At 34.6% G+C, this 16248-nt stretch overlaps 1 protein-coding gene across 1 annotated transcript in view; it reads left to right on the top strand.

The window, feature by feature from the left end:
- Window positions 1-16248, top strand: part of ABCA12 (ATP binding cassette subfamily A member 12) — a 188754-nt gene that overhangs the window by 71378 nt on the left and 101128 nt on the right. Inside the window, exons 4-7 of the mRNA XM_086719559.1 lie at window positions 3872-3963; window positions 7103-7200; window positions 10076-10261; window positions 11924-12102. Coding sequence (XP_086575685.1) covers window positions 3872-3963; window positions 7103-7200; window positions 10076-10261; window positions 11924-12102 — 555 coding nt within the window. The remainder of the gene's footprint in view (window positions 1-3871; window positions 3964-7102; window positions 7201-10075; window positions 10262-11923; window positions 12103-16248) is intronic.

Genomic DNA, 16248 nt, shown 5'->3' with positions numbered 1-16248 from the left:
ATAATTGCTCATAATATTCTCTTATTATTGTTTTTATTTCTGCTATGTTGGTTGTGATCTCTCCTCTTTCATTCTTGATTTTATTTATTTGGGTCCTTTCCTTTTTGTTTTTGATCAAACTGGCTAGTGGTTTATCAATTTTGTTAATTCTTTCAAAGAACCAGTTTCTGGTTTCATTGATCTGTTCTACTGTTTTTTTGGTTTCGATAACATTCATTTCTGCTCTAATCTTTATTATTTCCTGTCTTCTGCTGTTTTTGGGTTTTGTTTGCTGTTCTTTTTCCAGCTCCTTAAGGCATAAGGTTAGGTTGTGTATCTGACATCTTTCTTCTTTCTTTAGGAAGGCCTGGATTGCTATATGCTTTCCTCTTATGACCGCCTTTGCTGCATCCCAGAGGTTTTGGGTTGTGGTGTTATCATTTTCATTGGCTTCCATATACTTTTTAATTTCCTCTTTAACGTCTTGATTAACCCATTCATTCTTTAGTAGGATGTTCTTCAGTCTCCAAGTATTTGTTACCTTTCCATATTTTTTCTTGTGGTTGGTTTCGAGTTTCATCACGTTGTGGTTTGAAAATATGCACGGTATGATCTTGATCTTTTTGTACTTACTTAGGCCTGATTTGTGTCCCAGGATATGGTCTATTCTGGAGAATGTTCCATGTGCACTGGAGAAGAATGTATATTCTGCTGCTTTAGGATGAAATGTTCTGAATGTGTCTGTTAAGTCCTTCTGGTCCAGTGTGTCATTCAAAGCCACTGTTTTCCTTATTGATTGTTTGATTAGATGATCTGTCCATTGCTGTGAGTGGGGTGTTGACGTCTCCTATTATTATGGTATTACTATCGATGAGTTTATGTTTGTGATTAATTGAGTTATATATTTAGGTGCTTCCACAGTTGGCACATAAATGTTTACAATTGTTAGGTCTTCTTGGTGGATAGGCCCCTTGATTATGATATAATGCCCTTCTGCATCTCTTGTTACAGTCTTTATTTTAAAGTCTAGATTGTCTGATATAAGTATGACTACTCCAGCTTTCTTTTGTTGCCCGTTAGCATGATAGATGGTTCTTCATCTCCTTATTTTCAATCTGAAGCTGTCTTTAGGTCTAAAGTGGGTCACTTGTAAACAGCATATAGATGGATCTTGTTTTCTTATCCATTCTGTAACCCTATTTCTTTTGATTGGAGCATTGAGTCCACTGACGTTTAGAGTGAGCACTGAAAGATATGAATTTATTGCCATTATGATGCTTGTAGGGTGTTTTCTCTTTTAAGGACAGACACAGATATGCAACAATGGAGGGAAAGCTAAGCTATTAAAAACAAACAAACAAACAAACAAACAAACAAACAAAAATAACACAATTTCCTTAGCTATCTGTTCTTCTATTTAAAAAAAAAATTAATGTTTATTTATTTTTGAGAGACAGAGACAGAGTATGAGTGGGCAGTGGGCAGAGAGAGAGGGAGATACAGAATCTGAAGCAGGCTCCAGGCTCTGAGCTGTCAGTACAGAGCCCCATGTGGGGCTTGAACCCAGAGACCATGAGATCGTGATCTGAGCCAAAGTTGGATGCTTAACGAACTGAGCCACCTAAGTGCCCCTTGTGGTTTCCATTTTAAGAGCTTAAAGACAATAGTTTTTTGTGCAGTGGCAATGGACATATGCTATCACACCACATTTTGTAAATGCAAAATAAAACTGGGAGGAATTTGTAGGCAGTTGAACAGCAAAGCCCACATGATATCCTGATCTCTCACCCCAACAAAAAGGCAAACCAAGGCCACATACAGGAAAGGGACCACCTCCCCACTCCTGTAATATGGAATGGGTGGTGACCATGTAACCACGGGTACTTCCTGATCAAGGACAGGTCCTATTAGGAGAGAAGCATCTGTAGTTCCTTGTCTGGAAGCTGCCATTTTATTGTTGAGCAAATGCAGACTTGCTGAGCCAGAGGCTTGCTGGGAAGGGGATGAGCTTTTTTCCTTTGGTCTTTAAAGAATATTTGAAGGAGTAGTTTTAGGACCCTTCTCTGAATGTGGGAAGATGGGCAAAGTGTCCTCTGTCTCTTAACTTACATTTTCTTTGTTTCCTATCACCTCTTCTTCTGTTTTTCTTTCCAGCTCTCCTTTATTATTCAGTCTCTGTTTTCTCTTGCTTCCTGTTTGCTCATGTTGATCTTTGTCATTCTCCTTTTGGTTTTTGTTGCTGTCCCTATTCCTTAAAATTTTTATGAAGGTAGTTTTCCCCTTTATTTTCAAAATGTGTTGATATTCAGTAGTCCTCCTTATAGCATTTCAAGCTGAACTAAAAAAAAAAAATGTTGAGAAAAAGAAAAGTGAACCTGACTTTCTCAAACTTTCTAAAACTTCTGTTTGAGAGAAGGGAAAAGGTACAGGTCAATTCTTATTTTTATCTGAGCAGTTTTCCCATCCAAATAGTCAGCATAAGGAATGTAAAAAGATTTTGGGGAATACAGTCATGGTCATGAATAATTCAAATATACATTAAGAATGCAGAACTTTTGGAGCAACCAGTGCATTTTATAGAGAATATTGGAAAAACACTAGGGAATGAAAACAAATATCACCTCTTCTTACCATTTTTACTAAAAGGACACACTAAAAAAGAAAAAAAAAAAACAGATTTTTTTCCCAATTATAAATCACAATGTACCCTGGAACCATGATTCAGATCTTGTTTCTAAAAAGGAAGTTAAATTGAAATCTCAACCGTAAGTGGAACTTCTTGCTTTTTCACTATTATATTTTTATATCCGTCCTTATGTATCTTAAGTAAGCTTTTTTATAAACAAGTACACAAAGTTCACCAACTTTTAGGAATTCCAAAAAGTGTTCACATCCAGGCATCGGACTGATTTTAGTCTTGAAATACGTACATTTATTTTGGACACTTAGTTTAGATATATCATGTTTTCCAGAAAGTATGATTATCTCCATTTTAATAATCAACTAAAGAGGAAGTGAATTTTTAAAAAGAAGGTTCCTAAAGGTCCAGTAATGTTTCCTTCCCAAAGCTACTGTGACCATGATAATCCAGGGATTCCTGGCACCACAATGCTATGTTGCTGCGTTGGTGCATCCAGTACAATAAAAAGTCTACTTACATCATCATACATTCCTTTAACACCTGGTGCCACCTGTGATGGCAACAGCCACAGAGCTTGGCACAGACTAGACACTCAATAAAGGTGTGTTCTTTTCTTTCTTCCTTGAATCTGTCTTGTAAAGACATATTTTCTTTCTTTTCTTTTCTTATCTTTTCTTTTTTCTCTTCTTTCAAGGTTAACAAATAAGCATACCTTTGTTTCAGTCCCTGAAGCACAAGCATCCTTGAGCTCTCATCTCTTTGGAATCCCTCATCTTTTTAAATGAAATGTGTGTGTATATATATATATATATATATATATATATATATATGTATATATATATAATATATATGATATTATATGATATAATATCATATATATATCATCTATATGATATATATCATATAGATGATACATATATATATACCATCTATATGATATATATATGTATCATAATTATTTCCAATATTTAACCCTAATGTCTTTTAAAAATAATTTCCTTTTTACAAGATAAAAGTAAAAATAACTAAACATCATCCAGGCCATTTTGTCTGAATAAAAATTTACCTTTTTGGAGAGCGACTATATTCATTGGTGTGTGGTTAGGTGAGTTCTTCCATTACAATCCTAGAAATTAAATTAAAAATTTGAAAGTCCTTGGAGAGCCCTGGTATCTGCCACATAATACATTGCTGTAACTAACTGAAATTAATGTGGGTGAAGTTATAGAGTTCTTGCTTTTTCTTCTCTAGTGAAATTCTGAGAAAGTCATCCAACCTGGAGAAGGACAGCAATTTATCACTCCAGAGCACCAAAGTTCCAGAAAGAAGGCACACATCACCGGGTAAGCTATTCTCTTCTCTCGAGTTTAGAGCAGGCCTTTTGGAACAGCCAGCAAGGTCTAATCTTTGAAAGGGTTATACTTTTAACTTTTCAAACAGAGATGGAATGCCTAGAATATTCCTCAGAGAATATTCCTAAATGTTCCTTAAGGTTGCCTGAGTGTGGCAGTGCAATTATGCAAAGTTCTTGAGATAATTGGAAATTAAGTTCTTACTAAAATACTTTCTAGGAGCAAAAGCCCTAGATGGTGCTAAATATGATGTTGAGAATTGCTCACTTTCCCAGAATCGGCTAGGGACTGTAGTTGTCTGCAATTAGATGATGCTGGGATGGTTAGAAAGCCCAGTAATAAAAAATTACCATTTGCAACAACATGGGTGGACCTAGAAGGTATAATGCTAAGTGAAATAAGTCAGTCAGAGAAAGACACATGCCAAATAATTTCACTCCTGTATGGAATTTAAGAAACAAAACAAGTGAGCAAATAAGGAAAAAGGAGACAAACCAGAAACCTTTCTTAAATACAGAGAACAAACTGGTGGTTGCCAGAGGGTAGTGAGTGGGGGAAGGGGTGAAATAGATAAAGATCACTTACCTGATGAGCACTGAGTAATGTATGTAAGTATTGAATCACTCTATTGTACACCTGAAACTAATATAATACTCTATGTTAATTTCATTTCAATTTAAAACAAAGAAAAAATTATTGGATGAAGTCTTGGAAATTTGCCCAAGCTGTGCATTTCACAGATGAGGAATATGAGACCCGACCAAGTTCTATGCCCTGTCTATGCCCATCCAGCAGACCTGCTACTAGAGCAGCAGTCAAGCCAGGACTCTTTCCACTCCACCCTTGTTCCTCCCCAGCAGTGCTCAGTATCAGTCTTTCAGCAGGACTGTGTGCTTCCTTTACAGCTGCGCCAGGGGCCCTCCCAGTTTAGTGTGCAGAAAACCTGGCTGAACTACCTGAGCCTTACACCAAGTAATTCTGATGCAGATTGCCTTACGAAACTCACTAGAAGCCATAAATCGCTGAAAAACTCTCAAAAAAGCAGGACTATTTTATATTCGTTTGACAAATATTTATAGGATGCCCACTATCATGTAAGCTCGGTCCTATGTCCTGGGGATGTATTAGTGAACAAAACAAAGATTCCTGTATGTTTGGAACATGATTGGTGCTCTGAAAAAAAAAAAAAAAAAGTACCTTTAAAAATGCCATGGAATATTTAAGATTCTATAACATTGTGTAAATTGGTACAGCCACTGTGGAAAACAGTACGGAGGTTCCTTAAAAAATTAAAAACAGAAATACCACATTATCCTATAATTCCGCTACTGGGTATTTACTCAAATAAAATGATATGCTAATTTGAAAAGATATATGCACCCCTGTGTTTATTGCAGCACTATTTACAATAGCCAAGACATGGGAACAACCAAAGTGTTCAGTAGATACATGAATAAAGATATGGTGTACGCACACACACACATGCACGCACACACACAGATATATATACACACTGGAATATTATGCTACCATAAAAAAGGATAAGTAAGATCTTTCCATTTGCAATAACGTGGCTGGACATAGAGGGTATTATGCTAAGTGAAATAAGCCAGACTGAGAGAGATAAATACCATAAGATTTCACTCATAAGTGGAACCTAAAAAACAAAACAAAACTAATGAATAAACAGACAAAAAGAACTAAACCGATAAAGATAGGTCACCAGACAGATTGCCAGAGGGAAGGGGGAGGGAGGACAGACAAAATGAGTGAAAGGGAGTGAGAGATACAGGCTTTCAGTTATGGAATAAACAAGTCACAGGAATAAAGGACACAGGACAGGAAATAGGGAATAAAGTCAATGATGTTGTAATAGTGTTGTATGGTAACAGACAATAACTACACTTGTGAGCATAGTATACCATACGGATTTGTTGAATCACTATGTTGTAGACCTAAAACTAATATAACCTTGTGTGTCAACTACCCCCCCAAAACAAACCAAACCAAACCAAACCAAAACAAAACAAAAAAACTATGGCATTAAATAACATTCCAATACAAGTTGATGAACCAAATGAAAAAGGTCCTGTTGTGTTAATGTAGGAGGAATACGATGGTGAGTGGTTCTGAGGAGTTAATGTTCTATCGTGAATGATCTGAGGGTATTTGGCTGAGTAGCTTAAAGCACAGTAGAAATAAGATTATAGCGTTGTGGTCTAGTAGGCTTTGCTTTGCTCGGTAGCCACAGATTATGTCTCTTACCCTCTCCGCTCATCTCACAAATGTATCGCCTGGTCCAGAGGAATCAGTTGGTAAATTCTTCAGCCCCACAGGCATTATAATAAAATGTAGGCCCTACTGATGATAGATCACTGGATTTTTGAATACTAAGATTCTTTGCTGTGAGGATAACTAACTGTCTCTGTCTAAAACGTATAAAAGGTAACATACTGGCTTACTGAACATCCATGCTATGGGGATGAACATAATCTTCTAGCTAATGCTCCTAACCCAGAACACCCCACCACATCATAAATAGTACTAGATGAGGCTACTTTGAGAATTGCTTAATTAGAGTATACTGTAGTCTGGACTAATTGCTTCATCCCATTTATTTGATCTGAAATATCTTTCAGAAAACACTTTGGGGAGGAAGGAATTTATGATCCTAAGCAGATTTTAGCCTCCCAATTGAATAATTAAAAAGAAAACCATTATCACCAGATGTGCATTGGCAGATCCTTTGAACAGATGTTAGATATGATGGATCTGTGGAGCTTGTGGAGACACCTCAAATCCTCCAGGCCTGCACAGAAATGATGTACTTTATTAGGCGATAATATTGGTGATGAAGTTTAATGACATAAACTGGAATGAAAGCAAATGACATCTAAGCTGATTGGAAAAAACCCAAGAGCAGACCAAAACCATCACAATTTTATGTGAAAAAAAATAATGATGAAATTGGCTGTTTTACCAGTTCAAAATTTTCATGGAAGATGCATATTGAGCACATTCTTGCTTTGGGGTATATAAGGGCACAAGTGATATTTACGGATTCTTGTGTGAATCTGTCCATTTTTGTGTGTCTATTTCGAATGCTAATCTGTTATTTTTTCTATTGCAGTCACAGTATTTCCCAGTACCAGTTCTAATTTGGAAAGCATGGGAACAGATACTTTCAATGGTAGTCAAATCCTTGCCCGAATCCTTGGTTTGGAAAAGGTAATTTCACTCAGTTTTGTAATGAACTGATAATAAATAGCAGTTGAACAAATACCTTAATAAAAGGAATTCTCAAACAGGAACAGATTTGGGACACCCTCCCATTTGGAGTAATATCTCAGGGAAATTCTTGTCTTAGGAGCTCTTCCATAAAAAGCTTAATTCTCGGGGCGCCTGAGTGGCTCAGTTGGTTAAGCATACGAATTCGGCTCAGGTCATGATCTCACGATCTGTGGGTTTGAGCCCTGCATTGGGCTCTGTGCTGACAGCTCAGATCCTGGAGCCTGCTTCATATTCTGTGTCTCCTTCTCTCTCTGCCCCTCTCCCACTTGCATTCTGTCTCTCTCTCTTTGTCTCTCAAAAATAAATAAACATTAAAAAAAAAAAGATTAATTCTCAGACATTCTGAATTCTTTAAGGTCTTGGACATTTATTTACTTCCCTGTTAAGTCCGTTAATCAAACTTAAGATTTTCCTTTAGTTAGAGATAGGGTGGCATTGCATATGATCTAATTTTCTGAAACAGGGAAGAAAAAAACGAATATGAAAGCATATGAAGCTCTAACACTCATTAAACTTGCTGCCTCATCCATACTGATCATGCCTTTGGAAAATTTGGAGCTATGGAAAATATCTCCCTGAAGTAGCAAAGTCCTTTTGCTTAGTATAGTTTGGAGAGCTGACATATCTATCCCTTTGTTCAGCATTTATTTTAAGATTTCAGATACAAAAAAAATAAGCATAATTTCTATCAGAGGCGTAAACTGGCAGCCTATGAGTTAAGTGTGTGTGTGTGTGTGTGCGCGTGTGTCTACAGGTTTGTGTAGGGATATTAGGAAATTGAATTTGAACACTTTTACACAGAACAGGTACTCTTCTGTTGACCACACTCCCCACTTTTCCTTACTGTCTTTTATCCAGCCAGATTCATACATTTATTTGGCTAGCCCCTGTAGGCATTTGAGTCCTGCTTTATGTGCTCTTCAGAAATCAAAAAGAGATCATTTTCAACATTTTCTAATAGACTTCTCTCTCTCTGTCTCTCTCTCACTGTCTCTGTCTCTGTCATACGCACATGTACACATATGCATTTTAAATAATATATTCATATTTTACGTAGTAGATGTTTCTTCCATCTGGATGGAACATAGGATATAGGACATAACTTTGACTTTTATTCATATTCCAGTGATCATAACCTCTGCTGCTTAATATGTCTCTGTTAGTTACCCTTAAAAACATTCTGTATAAATGAGGCATCTCAATAAACTGGTTTATGTAAATAAACCAAAGGTTTACAACACAAAAAGGGATTCCAAGAAAGGCGCTATTACCCATCAGGACAATTCTGCCAGTGTTGGCTGAAATACAAGACTTTCCCATTTGGTTCAGTCTAGATTTTGAAAGTCTAGTTTCAACAGTAATAATATTTGAGATACCTAAAGCACCCTATTTGGCATAAGAAGCCCCCAATATGCTCAGTTAATTCTAATGTAAACCCTCCCTAAATAGGGGAAAGTTATTTTATTCCATTTCTATTTCTTCCATATTGGTTCCTAGAAGCAAATAGTCTTGCATTGGATCAGCTAAATTCTTTAATATATAGAATAAAAATGCTATCCTCAAAAATACCGCCTTATTGTGTTGAAACTCCAAAATTATTTTTCTCACATGGAATGAAATTTAAGAATTTTGTGAGGCAGCACAGAGTCATATATCCAGTGAAGATAAGTCAAAAATTGATTTTCTATGTATAGATACATATTTTTAGAGTAGTTGGAGCAAGGAAGGGATGTCAAAATCAGGATGATATGTTGATGCCTGTGTCAGCGATCTCTCTGATTCCTCTTTCTTTCTCTTTCCTGCTTTCTGCAACCCTTGCAAAAATGAGTAGAGAAATCATTTTGGAGTGAGTTTATGTGTAATGTTAAGAAAGAGATATGGATGAATGGCTCGAGGACTTGGCACTTATAGTATATCCTGGAATAAGTGGATCCTGTCTTGTTCCATTCACTTAGAAGTTGCGTCACTAGAAGGAAGAGTGTAGCTTCTGTGACATAATCTTAAGGGGACAATAAAGTTAATTGCCCCTCACCTAACAGGGTTCTAAGAATTAATTGTTAGGAAGGACCCATTAGATATTATAACTAATATAATTGGCTCTATAAAGACCTAAAAACCTAAAATGGTCAATGTGATCACTATTCTACCTACAATTAGTGCCCTGTCTGGTCTGTACTGTGAAATATATGAAGACTTAGAATGATTCCATTATAAAAATGCTTTCCACTTATTGCATCTGTTAATTATATACCTTTATGTGTTTTCATGCATATGTTTTCCTTTTTCTTCATATGCATACTTCTTAAATGAAGTATTTCTTTCCATGTGAAATGTAATCCATGTTTGTCCACTTCACTAAAAACACTGTTTGACTTGGACTCTGAAGCTCCTCCTCTTTGGAAGTCTTCCAGAGATCACAGCTACTTTCCCAGGAAGTGTCACAAAGAGTTAGGACACCTGAGTTTGCTGCTAAAAGCCCAGGAGAAACTCAGATTTTTACATCTGGCGATTTTTGCGAGAAAAGACCCGGTGCATTTAGCTTCTCTGGTCAGAGACAGGAAATGAGTTCAGTTAAACAAGTCATATCTGAATCATGTAAATCACAACAGTGACAAGAATGGCCACATTCACACATTCTCTTGTAACTTGTAATAAATAAACCGAGTGTATTTTAGTGTTATTTGAATAGTAGCTATAATGCAGGACCTTAAAATGGCTATTATGAAAACAAGTCCATTTCCTTGAAGACAAGAATATTTCATATCTGTATGTACTGACATCATTATCCCACTCTTCTCTCACACATTTTTAGCTGTTAAAGCAAAATTCAACTTCAGAAGACATTCGGAGAGAACTGTGTGATAGCTATCCAGACTATATTGCCCATTATACCTTCACTTGGACCACCCTAGGGAAAAACGTTTTTAACAGATTTTGCCTATCCAATATGACCTTTTTAGAGTCTTCTCTTCATGAACTAACAAACCAATTCTCTCAGGTGAGTGTAAACATTTTAATTTGATCAAGACCTCTTAAACAATGAAAGGACATGTATTGTTTCCATTCTTGTATCCACAAGTAATTCAATTTGAGTCAAAGAGCAAGTCCATAGCCCACATGGACTGGGAAATATTGACTTGAATATGTGCTCACCCTTAGCATGAATTACTCACACAGAGACTCACACACAGTATCTCATTCTAAGTAATATCTGCTTTCCATTGAAATGTTCAGGATTGAAATGATTTCAATGTTGAACCAAGAATATTGCATTTTGGTTAACGTAGACACATCTTTGTAGGTGGCTTTCCTCTATGGTGAATGAAGATTGTTTTCTCTTGAGATATTGATATTTAAGTAAGATTACTCAGGATGTCATATATAAGTTTAATAATTAAACTACTGGAGCCATATAACTCTCAGAAGTTAGAGTAATGGGTGATCTTTTTAATTTTTCTCATTACCATGAAGCCTACTTTGAAAAACTGATTTTTGATGAAACAATATATTCCTCTCCCCCAAAACATTGTACATTAGGGGTAAGGACTTTATACTGTAAAGTGGTAATGACCACTTTTATATGCTATTTTTACACTACGATGTGCAAATTTAACAAAACCCCACATATGGTGAAAGATCTCAAAAATATTCAGAATTTTCTTGAAATTTCATAAGCAAGAATAAATGATACATGTCCACTTCTGATATTTTCCTCTTGGTTCTCTGAATTTTATTGTAATTTTTGTTAAGTTTAGAATGCTTGAACTATCTTTAGTAATCTGAGTTTTCCAAATGAACTGGATTAGAGACAGTGTTATAATAACCCCAATCCAACTGAGAGCACTTAAAATGCTTTCTAAACAAATTCAGCAGTCATGTAGAGTAAAATGTGTGCTTAAGAATATATTGTTCAAAATCACATTCTCAGCATGAAAGAACTTCAATTACAACTGAACAAAAGCCTGACTTTACCAGTATGATTGAGTTTATTAAGAAAATTACTTTGGGTGGGAATATAATGAAAAAATACTTTACTTTGAAAGTACTACCTGGGTCCTATGATCCAGAGCAAGACCAAAGGTCATGGTTTTTGTTATTTGTTTGCTTGTAAGATGTGATTATTATATATATTCATTTACTATATAAATCATTTATTATACTAAAGTTCCTGATATGGCAACAGAACATTGGAAATATTTTATCCCATTAAGTATGTATGTATGTGTAATTATAATAGTAAATATATATAGTTTTAAGGGTTCTGTACCCAAATAATAGAAAGTCTACTAATGGATATAGAGAAGATATATCTGTAACTTCTAAACCAGATACCCTTGGGAAAAACAAAAATATTACCTAGAACCTAATTTCATTTTAAGGAATTAAAAAGTGCAATTTAAAATATTTTATATAAATAGAAACATAGCTCTGTTAACCAAGCTTGAAATATGCTAATTTCTGGAGGCATAGGAAAAAAATCCAGTTATGTTTAAGTATATTAGAAATGGTTATAATTTTTTCAGAGTAAAGGATGATTTCATATTGTATGAAAATCAGAAAGAATTATGTGAAAATCTAAATTTTCAGTGTTTCCCAAAACAATAAGCCACGTGATTACAAATGCCAAACTCTCACTTTGCACTGTTTGTTATTTTATAAGATATCAAGCGATCCCAACAACCAGAAGACAGTATTTCAGGAAATGGTCAAAGTGCTGTCCTTCTTCTCACAAGTGCAAGAGCAGACTGCTGTGTGGCAGCTCCTTTCTAGTTTTCCAAGTGTATTCCAGAATGAGACGACACTGAGCAATCTGCTTGATGTTCTTCGAAATGCAAACAGGTAAGAAAATATGAGAAGCAAGTGGGACATTACTATTCACAAAGAAGCCTTTATTTATTTATTTATTTTTTGTAATGGTACCTGTAAGGATCACTGGTAGGTAAGTAGTTTAAACATGGAGCAGATAATCCTTCAACACCTTTTTGCAAATTTTATCAATGAAGATGAGGGTATTAGTTAAGCAAAGAAAAAAATAACCAGTGGGACTTCAGGGTTATCCAAGTACATGAAGAAGTGAGGAGGAACAGTAACTTAACAAATGTATTGTCAGTTGGTATTGCAGACCTTCTGAAAAAGAGGTGTGTAACAGGACCAGTCATAGATTAGAACATTGGCTCCAACTCATTCAGGGACAACCAGAATTCTGTGCATTTAGCATTTAAACTGCCCAAGAATAAACTATTCCATTGGGTTTTTGTTGATACCATCCAATATAAAACAACCTGTTGGTGGAGTTTTGAATTGAGCTACCTCAATGGGGTTGGCTTCCCTCATGTGCGGCCAGTCTATACATGACCTTTCTAAACCTGTGTATTAGTTTGGCTTTATTTGACATATATGACACAAAGATTTGGAATTATTTTTGCAGGAGAAATCCCTTTAAATTTTTTTCTAATGTTTATTTTTGAGAGAGAGACAGAGCAATCAGGGGAGGGACAGAAAGAGAGAGAGAGGCAGACATAGAATCCGAAGCAGGCTCCAGGCTCTGAGCTGTCAGCACAGAGCCGGACATAGGGCTCAAACTTCCGAACCGTGAGATCATAACCCAAGCCGAAGTCGGATGCTTAACCGACTGAGCCACCCAGCTGCCCCCAGGAGAAATCCCTTTAAAAGTTATTATCCTTATAAAAGAATTCAGAATATGCCAGCAGTTAGGATTTAATGGTCTTATATTTAAGTTTTGATTTTGACTCCTGTCTAGCTGATTTGGAAATGTGCATTAAAAAAAACCACAACATCAACAACCATCAATTATTGTGTGTCTATTACATACCAGGCACTTTACTGAGCCCTTTATATATCCACATTACATCCTACAGCTAAACTAATATTTATTTTGTAAATGAGGTAACAGAGGGTCATAAAATTAAATATTTGATGATTATACAGCAATGAGGGTTTAAACCTTGGTTTTCTAACCCCAGAATGCAGGCTCCCTCTCTAATATGTTATTAAGAGCATGATATATTCCATCTAAAATGTCTGAAGCACCAGAAGAGAGTGTTCTCATCTTCTTTGGAAAGCTTCCAAGATATTATGTTTGTTCAAAGACCTTATAATAAGCCCTTATGTTGGTACATTAATCTCATTTGATCCCACAACAATGCTTTGAGATTGAGACAACAGATAGCCCCATTTTGTAGAAGAGGAAACAAACCCTTTCAAATGACTTCCCCAAGTATCTAGAACTAGTAAGTGGCAAAGGCAGGACCTGAAGTCAAGGAATCTGAATCCAAGTCCTATGCTTTTTCCACCATAGCATGTCATAACTAAATTACAGCAGGGCAAGGTATTAAGAAGTTTCGTTCTCTAAATTGGTCTTCATTTTAGCACTTAGGGTAATTTTTATTTACCCAGGATTTTGGCACTTAATCCTCTTGCTCTTATTTATATTCTATCTTAACAAGGAAATGGGTAAATCAGTTAAAGGAGAAAGAATCATTTGAATTATATAATGTAGCAATAAAAAGAGTCAAAATAGTTATCAGACCATAGTAAGACATCACTACACACTCACTAGAATGGGTAAAATTTTTAAAGATGGACAACCTCAATTGTTGGCAAGAATGTAGAACAAATAGAACTCTATGGAAAACAGTGTGATAACTTCTAATGAAGTTAATAGTAGGCCCATATGATGTAGCATTTTACTCTTGGATATTTACCCAAGAAAATGAAAACATGTCCACATGAAGACTTGTATGCTATGTTGATAGCAGATTTATTCATGATAATTAAAAATTGAGAGAAAAAACAAATATCCAAAAATAAAACAGCAAAAGAATTATAGTTTATTTACATATTGGAATTCTACTCAACAAGAAAAACAAATGATTACTGAATCACACAATAATATGGATACATTTTATGACTATTATGCTGGCAAAAGAATCCAGATCCCTCCCCCTCAAAAAAAGAACACTTACTGGATGTGTAGATATTATATTATTCCATTTATATGAAGTTCTCAAATTGACAAAATTAATTTATAGTGTTAGAAATTAGATCAGTGGATCCCAGGACAACTATTGGGAGAATGAGACAACTTTTTGGGGATTATTGAAATGCTTTGTATCATATTAGCATGGTGGTTACATGAGTATATATATTTGTTAAAACTCACTGAATTATAACCTAAAATAGGTGCATCTTATTGTGTGTGAATTATACCTCAACAAAATTTGGTTAAGAAACAACAAATAAAAAACAAAGATCCCACAAATAATATTTAGTAGAAAGTAGGAGATCCAAAAAAATACTTTAGGATTATAAATAAATAAATAAATAAATAAATAAATAAATAAATAAAATACTTTAGGCATTATTTTAGTGAAGTAAATTATATAGGATAAGCATTGCACTGTAGCTGTTTTAATTCTCTTAAAATTTAAAATATAATTATTGCATATTATAGCATTATGCAATAGAACATGTTGTCCAGTAATGATTACAAATGTTGTAAACCAGTCTACATAATAATGAAAAAGAGAAGAGAAATAGCTAAAAGAAATAGCTTTATTTTAAAGTAGATGACATTTGACTTTAAGCAATTCTTTTTTAAAGAATATTTATTTAATTTGTTTTTTTATTATTGATTTATACACTAGTTTTTTTTCTAATATGATAGCCCTTGGCTATCTAATATGGCTTTCTAGTATGATAACCACATGTGGATTTTGACTAAAACTCTGAATTTTTAACTTTATTTAACTTTTAAACACTGATATTTGATTCAGTTAATGATAAACCTTTTAGTATGTTTGGAATAATATTGATATGTGAACCTACATTTCATCTGTAGTTGAAATGAAATCTAAATACAGAATAAATATTTTCAATGAAAATTTAGTATCTGAATTGAGATGATCCGTAAGTATAAAATTCGTGGTGAATTTTGAAAACTTAGAACAATAAAAGACTTAAAATATTTCATTAATAATGTTTATATTGGCTGGCTATTGAAGTGATAATATTTTGGATGTATTGATTTAATAAAATAGTTTGTTAAAATTAATTTCATCTATTTCTTTTAACTTTTTTAACATGACTACTATAAAGTTTAAATATGCGACTTGCATTATATTTCTGTTGGAGAGCCCTTTATAAACAATTTTTTAAAGTTAAATCTTCTTTATTATTTATTGTTATTAAACTGACAATGTCATTAAGAGTCATAATTTCCTCACCATAAATGGCTATATACCAAATTAGGGTCTCTAGTTTATCTTACTCTTGTTGATAAAGTAATAGGGATAAATGAACTTCACAAAAACTGTGAAGTCATTTCCTTCAACAACTTTTTCTTTTTTGAGTTGTAAATTGTTTTTAAACCATCACCAAAACCACATTATACAATATTAACGTTGTGACATAAATTAGCAAAACTGAGAAATCTCAAAAAAGTCAAGAAGTATAAATGGAAAAAATATATATGATTTTCACCATTTATGAGGAAGCTGTGCTGAAATCCAAATCATGAGAACTCTTAAAATTATCTTTAAGATAAGTTATCTTTTGATAACTTCCATTTTTCTATGGTAAAGAGCAGGGAAAAAAATCTATGAAGTAAAATAAAAATATTTTGATCAATGAAGTGTTCAAAGGATTTCAGAGAGGATGAGGGCCAAGTGTCATTATTTTTAAGTTAAATGTCTTGTTAGAAAAAGATGAATTAAGTCTACTGACATTTTACTAATGATACTCACAACAATAATGTTGACAGCTTTAACGAGATTGCCAATTGTTCAGTCTTTGAAGGTGTTACTGTGAAACAACCGATCAGGTGAGCTAGGCAGAGGGCCAATTTGGGAGAAAGCTAGTGGCAATCTATAACCTGAGACCATCTAACTAGTCTCCATGGTCAGAAAGGTTCAACACAAAGTCAGAACCGGGAGATTTTTAGGGCAAATATAAAATGCCTGAGGT

Source organism: Puma concolor, chromosome C1, assembly GCF_028749965.1.
Source record: "Puma concolor isolate L17-30 chromosome C1, mPumCon1.1.hap2, whole genome shotgun sequence".
Classification (NCBI taxonomy): Eukaryota; Metazoa; Chordata; class Mammalia; order Carnivora; family Felidae; genus Puma; species Puma concolor.
Note: the sequence above shows the minus strand (reverse complement) of the source record. Positions and strands in the feature narration are given on the sequence as shown.